We start from the raw sequence: 17,082 nt of genomic DNA on the forward strand, positions 1-17,082 counted from the left end.
GGGGGGGGGGAAGAATGGTGTGACAAGAACGGCCGGTCATCGATGTAAGAATCAGGTGGATGATATGTACTGAAATCAATAATCGGGTAACTGAACGCCAGAGGGTTCTCGAGTAGGCTGAGTCCATCAGATCCAAACAGCTGATGTCATTTATGAAGGTCATCATCCGATTTGACGACAGCCATTGAAGTGGCCGCGTTTTAGGCTTATGGCTTCCACGATACTCTACAAAATCATAACCGTATCCATCGAGTATATCGCCATGGGAGGATGTTCAAAGAGCATGAACCGAGTAAAATTATCCATGGGATGATGTGCCCTTTTGGAGAATTATCCGCGGTTGTTGAGCACAACTGATGTTCCATCCAGGAACATCAATGCAAAGTGAAATTCTGCCACCCACTATAAAAAACAGAATCGTCTATGTAGCAAAAATCGCCAACCTTCGTACTTATCGCAGCCATTGTCAAAACATCCACCACCATAGTTTCACAACTTCGCCGACTGACCTACATGCTTACTGACTGCTAGTGGTTCATCCATGTTGACCGCTGATTTTTAGGACCGAGCATTTCCACAGCTCCGATGTGCAGCGGACGAAGTAGTGCGATAAGATGGAATTGCCGAAAACAACGAAAGCACATGGGTAGTGTGCTTTTATACACTATGACCTTTCAATGGGAAAGTAATGACGACTACTATCAAAGGGTGTAGGTCGTGTGAGGTAAGCACAGCAGCTTCACGACAATCTATCGATGTAAAAATGATGTGTGAGCAGCAGCCGAATAAAATAGTGAGATCAGCACCGAAGAGTATAGGATTAAACAAGACCAAACAAGAAGGTGCTTGTTAATCAAACATGGACCCCAGTCATCAGATGCGGTCCGAATCACGTTGAGAACCGGCTATGTATAGTGTGATATAGATAAGTGTTTTGTCTCAAAAACACTGAGGACAGAATGAGTACAGCGCAGCCCTATACCACACAAATTACTTACTGCTCAGATAGATAGTTCGCCGCCCAGGTACGAACCATAGCGTTAAAGTCCGCCTCGGGTAGGGTGGTAAACAAAGTGTCCAGTAATAACTGACTTGTTTCCGGCACACCTTCAGTGTCTAAACGATGGAGCAACTTGATCGGATTGGAATCGGAAGATCGGAACCAGGCTAGCACCAATTCTTGGGCGGCTAGTCTGACGTCGGCTGCGAAAATCAAGACAAAACGAGGTGTACCAAACGTTTGACTCAAATATTCTGAGGCAGGTGTATCGGCCAAAGAAGATCGTTGGACAGATTGTACATATCACTTCGGGAATATTTAAAGTACTTGCCCTACAGGAACCTACAAGTCGAACATCGTAAATTAGTCCGAGATTATCCAACCGACTACAGAGGTGGTGGCCAGTTGCCGTTGGTGTTTGCTTTTAAGCGGATCTAATGTCGGCGGACATGAAACTACTAGGTCCGCCAGAAACGATCGGACTTCACAATGGTCCAAAGAAGCTGCACATATGAAGAAAGCCTCGAACACCGAGGATCCCTTTTGAGCTGAGCTGAGCTTTTCCATCTACCTCGTGCCGCCATTGGTAAAATCCAGCCCGTGAAACCACTAATGCGCAACAGAAACGGAGGTCAATGGAAGAAAGGGTGAGTGGAATAATTCAACTGCCGAACCACATCGGTATTCGGACGAGAAATCTACGGGAGTCAATATTGGAGCCCTACAGTAGTAACTGCGAACCACCGAATCACGAACAGAACAATTCGGTTGCCAAGCTTCTCAGAAAGTAGAAAAACTCCAGAAGAGGGTGGTATTCCCTCACTATAGTCCTCGCATCTCAAAACAGACCTATGCTACATTTCGGAGGCAGGATCTGTAACTTTTGACCAGAACGTCCCGACTTTGTTCCTAATCGCTAAGGAAGATGACAAAATGTCGGGAATCAAGCCTCCAATTTTGGAGGAGGGGTTTAATATTAACCTGGCATATAGTTTTTGTTGCTGGAATCAGAAATGGATCTACAGAGCTAGCCTGTAACCACTGTTCGCGAGCAGTGGTTGCAGTGGAGCAATCTGTGAAGCCGAATCATCGTCATGGGAGACAATCGCCGTAAAGTAAGCTTAGGTGAGCTCACAGTACTGGTAAAACTCCTAACCACAAACTAGTCGGAAAAACTAAGGGATATCATCCCGGCACGAAGAGACAGGACATCGCTGTGGTGTGACGGTTTGTGTACCCCGGTGACCCACTGAGCTATATTAACGGACAAGTGAAGTCCAGCAAGTCACATGGTCAAGATAAAGGATTCAGCTTTGTAAACCATCCCAGTGAGCAGAACAGGAACTCAGAAAGCACCGACATATCTTTCATCCCAGTTATCCACCACCAAATAGTGTGCGTTCAAGCCTCATTCTCGCTAGATTTTCCGGAGTAAAGGTAGTCAGGCTGACACGCCAACGTTGGCTCGTTTTTCTCATTAGACTGCATTATCCAATTAAATGACATGCAAACACATTGACGATTTAATTGGACTATGGATGTCACTTTAAATGCGTTACAGGTTGAACTGACGGACTTCTGATCAGCAAGAAACCTCAAGCAAGCAACCTTGTATAATACACACGAGGCGTGTTGCACAACCGCTCACAGCGCCCAACACACTGTCGTTAAGTTTCGTATAGCAGGCATTCAGTTTCTTATAAGCGCATTGCCAACATTTATGATTTTTAACCAATTAAACCCCTGTTCTTCAACCACATGACCAGTTTACACATTCATCTGACCAGGCAGGGAATGCGCCAAAACACACCCCAAAACACTACTTAAATTGTGGTATCCCGTGTTTGGGCGGAATCTGACAAGTGTAGTGATAACTCATCAACGCAATACAATCAATAAAGTTCCAAAACAGAAACAGAAACGTGTTACAAGTGACCCAATGCATGAACAATTTACACTCCTTCAGAACTAGTGTGCGGAACAATTTAACTCTGGTTGCATTGTTCTGATTATCCGAACAGGCGAACTTCACCGGAACACACTATGCACGGCAGGGCAAGTAACCGCTTAAACGTCCGTCACCGATTCGAACGCTAGACCAGTATGTAACACAGTGAAGTACATAGTGCGCGAACTCCGTAAAGAGCCGTAACACAAGGAGCATACAATAATTCTAGGCGCTGCATGCGCAGTGATACCATGAAATAGCTCGCGTTGCCAGGTGTGAAACTTCTTGACTGGAACGTCAAAGAAGTCCACTTGAAACTAGTCACCAAGCCCTTACCCGAACGATCGGACAACCCGTCTTGCAAAATGCGAATACGCTTCGCAATCGATAAAGGCCGGAGCACATTGCGATCGGTGAGAATTTTGTAGGCAGTGCGGCGTACCGTATCCGAGACATCACGGCACCGTTCAATCAGACTTGGTAGAGTTTTCGTAGTTAGAACCATGGCTGCCAACGCCGCTCGGCGTACCTCTGTAGTCGGGTCGTGACGAGACAGCCAAATGAATGATTCCACAGCAGGACAGTCAGTTGTGGTAGGATCTTGCATGCGTGAAAGAGCCTGAATGGCTTGAACTCGGACGACCGACTGGAGAATGATTGAAGAAACGGGATTGTAATTGGTGTTACTGATATCAAAAATAACTTCAAATTACTACACTACATTTGCACAGAATGGGTCCGTCCTCATCCACGGACAGAGATGAATTACAGGACATGGTCTAAGTGACCTACACTGGCCGTCTCCAAGTGATAGTCAGTTAGAAAATAACAGTTATCATCGAGATGAAGCCTTTAAAACGCCAGTACTTCAATGAGGCCTTTAGGACTGTCAGCATAGAAACAACTGGCATCGAACTGCCGCCTCACGGTTGGACAACCAGGCCTCACAACAATACCTTGCATACGATTTCATTTATCCCCGAAGCAACAATGATCAAAATAAGGCAGCGAGATGAGAAAACTTTCCAAATTTCTCCGGCCTCGAAATGAATCTAGACAGCACTTGTCTTCGATACAGCCTGGAAGCACTGGTTGTGAAGTAAAATGATTTTTTACCGAAAGTCCTATCTCAAGAGCACAAGCGGTCCTATACAAATTTCCATGACTCAGAAGGAAGAATAACTCTGTGAAGGAAAGCATTGGAGAACCTAGTTGAAAAGCTATTTAATTTGTGCTGTATATTTAGATTACTCTGAGAGAGAATGGTATACGGAAAGCATATCGGATAACCCAATAGAGTTTCACAAGTCACAAGTGAAATCAACCATCACTAGCAGTTGTGCCGTTCCCTCAGAATGCGGCGTCACGCAACTGTGTATTGCAACTAGGTTTTTGGATCAATAGGTTTGATGTCGAACTCACAATGCGTGATCGACAGATCGTTCTACAGCAACTACGGTTCCTTGCGCAAATGGATCTCAGTAGAACGGTAGGACAGCCATGCACTCAAAGCACCGTATAAATGTGGTGCCCTTTCAGACCAAAAGTGGCATGAAACCCTAAGGAAGTATGCGTTCAGACGGTGCCCAAGCCAGAACAAAGCCGAACGGGCGACCCAAAACCAAGGCTCTACGATACCATTTGGTGATCCAAGGCCGTCCTTTATCTGGTACTCTCCAGGACGACCATTTAGTGATACCATACAATATCTCCAGAAGTAGGTGAATAGTCCGCGTCAAATCAATATCATTTCTACTTGTAACACTTAATAAAAGTCGCCAACCCATGACACCCTTTCGGTGATCAGCTGCCATGCCAGCAGAAGCATAGCGGGTTAACTAGTGCAAGGTTGCCCAGGCCTAGACATGAGCGATCGAGATGCCGGAGTTGGGTTCCAACCATGGAGCCTCTGATCGGCAAGTTCACGCCTTAGCCACTTACTTAGCTGGAACTCGAGATAAAAAAAATCGTTCAACTGTAACACCATTTCGATGCCTAGCTGCCATGCCACCCGAAGGAAGCACGAGGGTTGTCAGTTTGCCAAGGCTAAGATAACACCCGTTCGCTGGATCGAATAATCAGAGGCAGCATGCAACGAAATAACGGCATTTCATTACCACTGTGATGATGAAACGATACATGTATGCTGTCAACGTGATAGACATTAGATGTTGAAGAACACGCTTAAGTTGAGCCAGAAAGATGCACCTTGATGCACTTTGATGGGCAGTGAATCATTGGCACGAAATGATAGGTTTCACCCTCAACGTTAGTTGTTGTGGTCCAAAAGTAACTGGTACTAAGGTGATGTAAAACAACTGTTCATAGCCATTTTGACTAACAACAGCTGCGTCACTCAGGTGCAGCTATGCACATATGCCTGGACGGTGATACTCGCACAGTTGTCGACGGACTATCTAGTCCATGAAATGAGACGATTTGACCTGGTCTACACACCAATTCATTTATAACCGTATGGCTCTTGAGAATTTGTGGAAGCATGATGTAGCTCCTACCGTACAATTTAATCTGCCGAAATAACAGGCGCTGCGCTTTTTCACTCAATTGCACCAGTTAAAGCAGCTTGTTCAAAGCTGCTTACCGAAGTGGTATCTAGACGATTAGAATGCTCTCTACCCTTCCTTGAAAAGTAGGGTTCTTCTGGATCGCTTATTTCATTATTTTGCTGAAGAACGGTAAAAAAAACCTAAAGCCTGCGTTTTTGGAATGACTTTCTATGGATCAACCAAACAAAGGAATGTCACTTTTGATAATGCACGTTCACCGGTTACAAACACAAATGACCTCAAAACAAGTGTCTTCGACATATCGCGTGCCATATATATTCGGACCAAAATCGCCTGACATCAGAGAACTGATGGATACATAAAAGATAATCGTTCAACCGGAGTCACCGTGTCATTCGATGGAGGCACGAGGGCCGGGATACTGTCAGACAGGAGCAGTCAAGATGCCGAGGTTGGGTTCGAACCACAGGCCTTCCGACCAGTAATTTTGCAACTTACCTCGAGATATATATATTATATATAGGCCAGATGCCACCCACTTGGACAACATGACAATACCAAACCCCACAGCATCTAACCAAACAAAAGCGACCAGACCGAAGCTGCCACCTTGACGTCGTGGTCGGGCTTGACTGCTGCAATGATTCCGAGGACTACACTGGCTGGAACTTCTTTCCACAAGGTGCAATTATGCTAGGAAGGCAAAAAAGGAGCAGTGAGACCCCGTAATACGAGGGGAAAAAGTCGTCGTATCCCCTGCGGTAGCAGTGTGAAGGTGATAAGGTGTTTCCCCCAGCTAACCAGCATGTTCATATTCATGGAAGCAGCGATGCTGCGTACGCTCGAGTAGTGACTGGTTATGAAAGGTCAGCCCTAAAAACCGCACAATCCGATCGTCGAACGGTTGACCGTGACCGCCGGCGAAGTATTAATACGAGGGAAATACTCACTATCAGCCTTTAGTGCCTGTGGGGTCGAAGTGCTCCCGGGGCGTCCGCTCACAGATATCGAGCAAGCGGGTAACATAGCTCTCCTTGGATCTGGCATTGTTGTGATGCAAACAATATTAAATAAGCTAAATAACTGTGCCTCGCCGTTTGGCACGCGCTTTCACACCTCCAAAGTGCAAAGTGCTACTGCAAGACTGGGTATGTTGGAAACCTCGCCTCATGCTTGCGGTTGAAGTAATAGGCAGGTTTGTCTATCTGAACAGGTGTATCATTCCCGGTGATCTCGCGGAAGATGATATTTCCGTCCGGATTAGGGTCAGATCAGCTTTTGTGAACCTGTGCCACCTACGACACAGGCGTGACATCAGCACAACTGTCAAGTTTACTATGCTGCGGTGAGATCCATATTGTTATACGGGTCAGAAATCTGGCCACTGCGCGCCAAGGTAGTCGAAAAACTTCCACTGTTTGACCATCGATGTCTCCCGAGCACTGGCCAAGTTTGGTGGAAACACCCAATCAGCAATGCTGAAATACGTCGAATGGTATTCGGAAGAAGTAACTCACCCACGGTAGATAAACTGATTACACTGCATAGGTTGCGTTGGCTTGGCCACGAGCTTCGTATGCCAGTCGACCGACTTTCGCGAAGGAAGGGAACGAGCCAAGGGAGCTCAAATAATGACTTGGCAGTGAAGCATGAATGTTAATACCTGGATGGGTACCCCGGAACGGGCCACATCAATGGTTAGAGACTGTCAAACATGGCGCAGTAGTGGCCTCAATGGCACCCGTGCATTCAAGCTATTTCTTTCGATGAATAGCTCCCTTCCCAATCCCTCCACCTAAAAGCCCACTGACAGGCCTGTATTTGTGTACCAATTTACCAGATCCGACCCCCAATGCGCAGCTACCTCCCCTACCTCCCCATATCATCCGTGGACGAAATTGTGGTGACGACAACCACCGTATAAGTGTACAGCTGATAATGAAAATGATGTGATAGCGAACAAAAGCACACAAATACCGGCCGGCATCCAATGACCTCAGCCGACTTGAACCCACTCAGCGCACATAGCATGGCAGACAAAAAAACATGCGACTGCTGGTGCCTGTCACCCTTCTGGATTATCATTCAACTCTTTGCCCAACCCACTATACAATCACACCTCCGTACATCTTGGCTCAGCTAAGTACTCGACCGCTTTCCAACGCCCGCATCTGCACCTCTACTCGAACCTGCATTTGTAGTAGTCGTAAAAACGTGCGTTCACTCGTGGACAGGTCAGCGAGCTGCTTTCAGTCGAGATAGAACTTGAGATGGCCCATTGATTAAGGCGCAAAGGTCCTAAAAGCTCCTATCTGGACTTAGGCAACTTGACAGTATCTCAGCCCTCATGCTTCCTTCGGGTGGCATGCCAGCTAGGCACCGGAAGGGTGTTACAACTGAACGATTGTTGATTATGTTATTTTGGTCAAACTTCTATTTTGTCTGCTGCACTTTTAGAACTCGAAAACAACACCCGCGAGCAATCGTTAAACTTACAGCATCATAACTATCTTGAAATAAGCGTAGTGCCTCAGCTCAGTTCTCGGTCCGAACCCTCGCAGCCAGAGTTTTCGGAAAAATAACCACCACAGGTGCATAAGGGGTATTAAACGCCCAAAACTAAGCGAAAAACACGTGTAGATTGTGTTGTATGAGGAGAGGGAGCGAGATGGTTCAAGTGGTTAGAGCACGAATTTACTGACCGGAAGGCCCATGGTTCAAACCCAATCTCAGCCTCGCGACTTCCCCTGTCTAGGCTTGGGCAACCTGGCACCAGCCCTCGTGCTTCCTTCAGGTGGCGTGGCAGCTAGGCACCGGAAGGGTGCTGCAGCTGAATGATTACTTTACTTTTACAGTATGAGGAGAAAACATTGCGAAAACTCCGACTCCTTCCTTCTAGATGCGGCATTGGTAACTGGCATTCTGCGGATACTGGATTATGATTGGCTATAGGGTCCACACTTTCGGCCAATCAGAGCTCACCTTGATGGTGGACTGACAAGTGACTAGATTTTTTGGCGAATCGCGTGCGGATTAGACTGTGAGCGGTAAAACGGTTTTAGTGTGGGTTTCCGGCTAACATATCTAGACAGTACGAACTAAGAACTTTGGGTAGATCCGTCACTGCTGCAGCGGGTTTTGTCGTTGTTGGCCTTGCTCCACTATCAATGGGGACACAGTAACGACCGCCGACATCGGGTTTGAGGTCAAATTCCTGTAAGGTCTGGAGTTTTTCACCGAATAGCCCCGGTAAACCTAAGAAACAAATTTCTCATTTAGAAGATGAGTCACATGGCATATAAACCTATCAAGGCTTACCACTAAACGGTGGAAGGTCACTTCGATGACAATTTTCGACCACAAGGAAGAGATAACCGCAGCCATAAGCGACGTTAGTGTCCCCAGAAAGATGAAGACCACTAGACCTCCGGACAGCTAAGTGCACTCCTTATTGCAAAACGCTTTATTCCCTCGATCTTGTAGCGTGATTCGATTGGAAGTTTAGTTGGAAATCAGCTCAAATGAAGCATGAATAGACAGAGAAGGACGGCGTAACTGTGAAGATCAGTACTGTCGGAGTTTTAACGGCAGTTGCTTCAACCTGTCTGTAAGTTCATTATCACACTGGAATTCGAGTGTATGATCCTATGATCTCTTCAACAAACTACTAGCTGATTCAGTCTTTAAACCTGTGGCTTCCATCCAACTGGTTCGAACGGAGCTACGTTCTAATGGTATAGAGCCCCTTTAGTTGGTCTAGTATTATTGTGCCCCCTACCCTTAAACAAGATAGGCTCCCAACAGCGTTCTTCAAAAGCAATGGTGAGTACTTGTGTTCTGCTTTCACCAAATTATTCGAAATCGTTTGCAAATAAGAAAGCGTTCTAAAAAGCTGCGATCAACCGAGTATTTTAATTTCATTCATACAAACGAGTCGAGCCAACCTGTGGGAATAAACCTTATACCTATCGTAAAAGGAATGCTACCCACCTAGTAAAGCCTCCGGAAGGTGAAACAATATTTCGACTGAGTATGGGGTGCAGTGGATATATCCTTAGTTCAGTCAAATATTAGTCAAAAAGAGAGCGCTGTGAATACCATCAACAAACGATCCCTAATACCAAAGGGGCCTTCGATTTTGTAGGTAGAATAATCTTTCGGGATTCCTTCGCGCAAAGCACGACGGAATGCGTAGTGCTTTGCTCTTCAGGATTGATCACATTCTGCTGTACAATTGATATCTTCGAAACCGACTAACCTAGGCGTTGGAATCAGGTTCCCTATTGAGATAGTGATAGTTAATTGTTCTTAAGTCACCACACTGACAAATTTCAACATGTGCGCTAAACAGAAATCGCCGTAAATCACATCTACCACGTGCGCAAATGCAGTCAATGATCGCGCGTGGCTGCTGTAAATGGTGGAAACTGTCAACCAAAGGAACAAGTGCTTAATTGGTCAAATGAATCCCGAACAGAACGAAGTGCGTTGTGGATTGTTACACAAGACCGAACACGACCTGTTTTATGAAAAAAATACCAACAAAATTTGGGAATATGCTTCCGACTTTCTGTCATAACAATTTTGCCCGCGGTACAGTTCACAACAAACCATCCAGAAGTCTTCCAACAACTAGTACGGTTTGTCAGTGCTGTCCATCGTTCCCCATCGTGTTCAATAGTATCGTTTATAAAAACCTTATAAAAGCCCAAAAATCTAGGAACCGGAGTGCTTCCATGAGACGTAGTGGCGGATCTGGATTACGCTGATGTTTTAGTTCTGTCAATGGCCAATCACAAATCTACGGAATAAAATATAAGAACTAGTCCCATATTTCGATATGCGTTTCACACCCTCAGAGTGCAAGGCTGTTTAATCTCCAAATAAACTACAAAGTGAGGAGCCTAAATAAGCTCATGTACCTTGGCAACTGCACAAGCCACGACCGTCCCGTAACAGAAGTCAATGAATGCAATACCCAAGTGTGAACAACATACGCTGTTTGTGGCATCAGAATCTAATTTCTGTTAGGCCCATACGGGGTGACTGCCAGAGCAGGGCGTCACCTCTCTCAAATTTAGTTGAAAGCATAGTGGAGGCACAGTATGTACACTGCATGCAGGCACAGGGGACAGTTTAACTGGTTTGCTTTGAAATTGAATAAGCTGGACCCTCAAATATTAAAAAACGACGCGGCACTTTGTCAAAGCAATGACACAAACGTAAACTAACCTTGACATCTTGGACACGACGCAACAGAATGTCTTGCAGACCTTGATACAACTCATCTGGTATCACTCCATTTTCGCCAATACCCTCAAGCAGTTTGTGAATGATTTGCACACAGCGAAAACGAACAGCAGGGTTGGGGCATTCGTTGTACTATAGATAAACAAGGCAGCAGAAAACGAGTTAATATGCAGCAACAGTAGGAGAGAGCCTGGTAGTCTGTAACACAGTTGGGCTAAGGAGATAAAATAGCTGAGGAAGCCGAAAATGCATAACAGTAAGGATATAATTTCTAGAACTGTCAGGAATTCACTAGGATTCAGACAATCGCGTCCTCTGATATACGCATAGTCCTAGATTTTTTTTCAGATTGAACGAATAAACAAATAAGGTGATTCCGACTCCGGGCACTACAGTCTTACTTGACGAATAAAGTCCGGAATGCTAAGGCAGTCCTAGCTATCTACATAACGAAAATGTTTGGATAAATTATATGTTTATATGGGTCGCCAGAAGCAGAAATACGGTCGGAAATCTGCCTCCACAATACTATGGAGCGAGACAACTGATTCAAAGTATAAAAATTGTGAAACATGGATACCCGCGAAGGCTTAACTGAACCGTATGGGACGGAACCGTCCACCAATTCAAAGGCATATACCAACTGCGCATCATAACGTCCAAGTGGTTTTCGCGGACGCCGGGTCAGGAGCTGTTTTAACTTCAATTCGATTAATGTGTTGGATATAAAGAAAACAATTCAACTCGAATAGCTTCGTGCAGATTAAATTGTCACTGTGCCACTCAATGTTTGGCCGACGAGATCCGTGAGTAATTTGAGTGACCCGGTGAAGCAGGAAAGGACCTACCTATTGTCCACACACACAAAAACAGTTCAGCCGTAACACTTTCGGTGCCTAGCTGCCATGCCACCCGAAGGAAGCACGAGGGATGGGATACTGTCATGTTGCCCAAGCCTAAACAAAGGAATTCGAGGGGCAGAGGCCGGATTCGAAAAACGGATCCTCCGATCAGTAAATTCACGCCCTAACCTGAGCTACACCAAACGCTGATACACGTGTGATTGTCAAATAGTTCAGCATGATGACTGTTCGGGTTCCGCAGGCAATCTGACAGTATCTCAGCTCTCGCGCTTCCTTTAGGTGGCTCGCAAGGCGGGCGCCGAAAGGGTGTTACAGCTAAACAATTGCTATTATTATTATTATTGAATCGTTTGAGTGTACTGCACATTAGTGAGACGGATAAGAGTGATGAACATCAACTGCTTAAAGTATACTCACTCTCATACAGAATACGAACAAACGCAGTAACAGACGGTTGTTCAGCGTGTCCACTGGCCCATCGTTGTCCGACTTCCCACAGAAGAGGGCAAACTTCGTGATAAAATCAATCGTCCGTTCCCGATACGGTGTCCGATCACCACTAACTAAGCTGTAGCGACAAAGCTCGAGGAATTCGTCGCAAAAGTGACCGAATCGAGACTGATGGGAAGGGAGGCAAGTTGAAATGAGGGCATAAGTGTGTGACCAGAGCGACGTTTGCGTCATCCAAAACAGCAACAATACGTGGAACGGTGGTTCTAATCGACAAGGAAAACTTCAGACTCCAGTATGGTACCTCTTGTACGTGAGAAAACATTTTTTTATCTCCAAATAGCACCATGGCCGCAATTCTGCAACCTTTCTGCTGCGAGAATCAGTCAGACGACTACCACATGGAAGTTAAATAATAGTTTTCAACTAACATTTCGTCCTTTAAGTGAACCCAATCTATGCTACAAAGCCGAAGCATTAAGAAACCGTTTCATCCTCATCGGGAATCACCAGCACTGCACATCCCACAAAATCCTACAATTTTCCGAACTCGTGACCTCGAGGCTATTAGTTGAACACTAACCGTTCGGCCACGAGTGGCTGATCGGAAGTGTGGTTAGCTCCTACTCAGATGGGATAACATGCCACTTAGCCTTCAATCACGAATCTACATCGTGTAGTCATGTGCAAACTGGTTCCTCGATCGATAACTTCCCATATGGAAGTTTCACTCGCCTTGTGAAACCATATATTTTTGGTAGTGGGGATTATGGGATTTCCACTCGAGATTTAGTCCTGTAAGTGAACCCAATCTATGCAAAACACCGTACAGCTTTCACAAGAGCTTGGTAGGTAATCTGTAGTTCTTACCTGGGCAACGCTTCGCCTTTGTTACAAAAGTTCCATCAGGCCGAGTGAGCAGGCTACCAAATGTTAGGACGGTCAGGTGCTAACGAACAATTCGATCACTTGTGGTATTTCACTAAAATAACATCCTCATTCTGTTGTAGTCAAATGAGACACAGCGCTCTTCCCTCTATAAGTTCATCCTCAACAAAGCTTATCTTAATCTGGTCTCATTTGTCTTCTTCCTTAGGATTTCGCGTTGAATTAAGCGACAGAATAAGTTCCATCAATCGCCTAAACCATCCAGCTATTAAACAGTTCCACTACTGCCAATGGGTCTCCTACGATGTCAATTTCGACTGACCAAATTCAGGTGGTTTCGGAACACCAGCAAACGTAGTTTAAGCACGCCTAACTGCAGTGACAAAACAATTTTAGCACATGCGACTGAAAACCACAGAAGAGCTGACCAAAAAATCTGAGTGTTTAGCATCCAGAAAGTAGTTAAAGTCAACCAGAAATTTCAGTGCGGACTCTACTGCTAATTCTATCACTGAATCTACTTTTGACGAGGATGCAGACCGAACCTTCGACTCTTGGCTCAAAAAGTACCAAGATATAGTCAAAGTTGATTTCGCTAAGAAACGTGACCCAAGGAAGGTGTCATGACTATGTAAACCATACTTTTCATATTCTGATAACTGGTAATTTTTACTCTACATTTTCGCCTCATGTACTATCGTCATTAGACGACTAAAGCGGACATCAAAGCGAACTTTCCTTCTAATCTCACCTGGAACCGCTCGACTCTCGCACCAATTTAATCACCTAATGGGGAAATGGATTATATTCTCCGATCTATGACTCTTGATGCTGATCCTGACTCACCGGGTGCAAGGAAATGATGGACTCATTGGTTCGGTGCCTTCATAGCTTATATTAACTAAATCAAACCTCAAAATGTAAATAAATTGGAAACTCATTCGTCACATTGAACATGCAGTGCATGATTTCATTGCAGAATGTAGCAACTACAGTTATGCGATAAGTCTGCTGGAAAAAATGTATATTCACCGAAAAATACAGTGTATGTATGCCACCAATTAGCTACGTACAAACAAAAACCCGGCCAAAATGTTGACCAGTAGGTCCAAAAGCTGAAGTCACTTGCTACAGACTGCGAGTTCAAAGCAGTATCTGCTACGGAACATAAAAAAGCAGTCCAAGATTTTTTGACGAGCGGACTGCAGTTGGGCGCCATTCAGATCCTGCTTACCTTTGTGATTTGGATCTTAACAAACTTCACGGAGCCGCACAAGCTCACAAACTAGTACAGAAACAATCACAATCATAAACATAGAGACAGTCTGTCACTTGTTCTGTGCCTACTGCTTCGTCGTCGGTTAATGCCGAAAATATAGCTTTTTCCGCGAAACAACCAAAGCCAGACCATCAATCGCTTAGCATCATTATCATCGTCAACGACAGCATGACATCAGTGTTCAACACCGATATTTTGCCGCCGTACAATCATGATTTATTTGAGACTTATTGTGAAAAGAATACAATCAGTACGAGGTGCCTACGTCTCCACTCATCCAAGCAATCTGAATAGAAACTGAAAAACAAGAACGCCACTGACATCGGTTGGCAGCCGTATCCTCCAGCCTCAACGAACAGGGGCAGCAGGGATTATGCGAACCATTCCTGGAAGGCGAGTGGCACTGACAGCACCCAAACGTTTCATAATTCCGTTCACACACCCCTTAGAGCTCAAGGGTTGGTACCTCTCTGCTCCCACCTTTATGGACTGGGCACAGAAAACAGCTATCTCTTCGGCAAACGATGGTTAGGCATACACAACACAGATCCCAACCAACGGAGCTTCTGGTGCTGGACACATTCTTCAATGGAAATACCCGGTGCACAAACCAAAACTCGCTTTCTAATTGCCTCGTTACGAATTCGCCGACAAAAAAATCGTTCAGCTGTAGCACCCTTTCGGTGCCTAGCTGCCGTGCCATCAGAAGAAAGCACCAGGGCTGGGATAAGTAAGTTCGCGCTCTAACCACTTGGGCCATCTCGCCGACACCAACCCACGAGCTATGGTTCTGAGACAACGATTGTCGAACACCTGAAGACGTCTCAGTTCCGCTGCTCGAATAGGCCAAGTCTCACAGCCATACAACAAAACAGCCCGTACTGTAGCTTGATACACACGTCCCTTCAGATTCAGGGATAAACCATTCTGACGCCATAGGTGTCGCAAGTTAGCAAACGCGGCCCGAGCCTTGCAGATTCGTGCATTCACCTCATCTGACACACTGCAATCAGAACTAGTACAGCTTCCAAGATACGTAAAACGCTCCACAACTTCCAGTACCTCTCCCTGGATTGTAAGGGGCGTGTTCAGTGACTGCACGTCCACAAGCATGACCTTACACTTTGTAGGTGCAAAAGGCATACCAATGGACGGGATGACTTTGGTCAGTTCATCCAAGAATACCTGCGCCTTCTCCTCCTCTTCGAACTATTATATTTACAAACTTTCGGGGCATTCTTTGGTGGGCAAACGTCTCAAGAAGAACAGACCGATCAACCGAGTCGAATGCGCCTCGGAAACATCAGGGTCTGAACACCTTCCACCGCTCGTCCCACGATTGCATTGATCACGAAGTTAACTAGGAATGGAGAAAGTGCGCATTCCTGACGGACACCACTTTGTGTACGGAAGCTTTTAGAGAGCCCGTCGTGTAATCTCACACGTCCACAAAGACTTCAACCCTTCTTTGAACAATGCTGGTGAACGGTCATCTGCGCGGGAATTTCGGTGGCACTTGAGAGAACGTGCGCAGTCGTAAGTCTCCGAAGCCGTAGAGGGTTCCATGAGCACTGTCCAGGGTTCTACGTCAGCTATATGCTCCTGATGAGTGATAGCTGGTGGCCACGACAGCCGTTGCTCAAAGTATCCGGCCCACCGACCGAGGCGTTATTCTTTCACCATCATCATCATGGTCAGCTGTAATAACCGTGTACTTGTCGTACAGTGGTTGTAGCTGCCACAGTTTCGTTCACCGATGATTCGAGGAGATGGGGTAGGTAGCGGCGCATTGCAGGCGGGAGATGATAAATTAGTGCGTTGCGTGAATACTGTAGGTGGACTCTTAAGTGGGGGGATTGGGAAGGGAGCTATTCATTGAAAGCAATAGCTTGGATGCATGAGCGCGACTGGGCTATATCTGACAATATCTCTAATCATTGATATGGCCCGTCTCAGGGTCCTCATCCAGGAAGACGGCAATGACCAGCGCAGATGAGTTTGCTGGTAATGGCTTTTACACTTTGCTGCCAAGTCATAATTTGACCGCCTGTGACTCTCTTCCATCCATCAAGTGGTTGTGCGAAAAGAGCCCTTCGAGGAAGTCGGTCGAGTGGCATACGAAGCACGTGGCCAAGCTAATGCAACCTATGCAGTGTGATCAGTTCATCTATTGAGGGTGAGTTATTCTTTCCCAATACCATTTGACGAACTTTAGCATTGCTGATCCGGTGTTCCCACCAGATTCGGGCAATGCTCCGAAGTCAAACACTGAAAGTCTTTTGACGTCCTCGGCGCGCAGAGGCCAGGTTTCTGATCCATATGGTAATATGGAGCGCACCGCAACAGAGGAGCCGATGTCACGCCTATGCCAAAGGTGGCGCAGGTCCACAAAAGCTTCTCTGGCCATCCCAATCCGGATGGAAATATGATCTTTCGCCAGACCACCGGGACTGATACAGCTGCCCAGGTAAACAAATTTGTCTACTACCTCACTTGTTTCACCCGCAAGCATGAGGTTAGGGTTCGAGCCCACCCAGTCTTGCAGTAGCACTTTGCAGGTGTGAAGCACATGCGGAACCGTGAAGTGGAATTATTTGGATGTAGTATTATTTGCATTGCCACGGGGTCAGATCCCAGAGAAGCTATGTCGTCTGCGTTCTCGATATCCTTGAGCGGACGCCTCGGAAACACTTCGACCCCAGAGACATTAGAGGCTGGTAGTGATTCTTCCATGATCGCAGCAACGACGAAGTTGAAGAGGAAAGGTGAAAGAGAACAGCCATGACGAACATCATCATCAAAGACAGCAACATCAGAGTTGGCACTGATGCTCCACTACCGTACAACCATAAGGTTCGTCAATATACATATATATA

At 45.9% G+C, this 17,082-nt stretch overlaps 2 protein-coding genes across 2 annotated transcripts in view; one reads left to right on the plus strand and one right to left on the minus strand.

The window, feature by feature from the left end:
* T265_14099 (hypothetical protein) overlaps nt 1-17,082 on the minus strand; it is a gene marked incomplete at both ends in the record, with an annotated part of 56,140 nt that overhangs the window by 27,903 nt on the left and 11,155 nt on the right. Inside the window, 4 exons of the mRNA XM_009172021.1 lie at nt 999-1,203; nt 3,285-3,594; nt 10,709-10,858; nt 12,007-12,207. Of these exons, the coding sequence (XP_009170285.1) occupies nt 999-1,203; nt 3,285-3,594; nt 10,709-10,858; nt 12,007-12,207 (866 nt within the window). The remainder of the gene's footprint in view (nt 1-998; nt 1,204-3,284; nt 3,595-10,708; nt 10,859-12,006; nt 12,208-17,082) is intronic.
* Nucleotides 14,375-17,082, plus strand: part of T265_06685 (hypothetical protein) — a gene marked incomplete at both ends in the record, with an annotated part of 12,664 nt that continues 9,956 nt past the window's right edge. The window contains 2 exons of the mRNA XM_009172010.1: nt 14,375-14,463; nt 14,664-14,807. Of these exons, the coding sequence (XP_009170274.1) occupies nt 14,375-14,463; nt 14,664-14,807 (233 nt within the window). The remainder of the gene's footprint in view (nt 14,464-14,663; nt 14,808-17,082) is intronic.

This window comes from Opisthorchis viverrini (genome assembly GCF_000715545.1).
Source record: "Opisthorchis viverrini unplaced genomic scaffold opera_v5_141, whole genome shotgun sequence".
Classification (NCBI taxonomy): Eukaryota; Metazoa; Platyhelminthes; class Trematoda; order Opisthorchiida; family Opisthorchiidae; genus Opisthorchis; species Opisthorchis viverrini.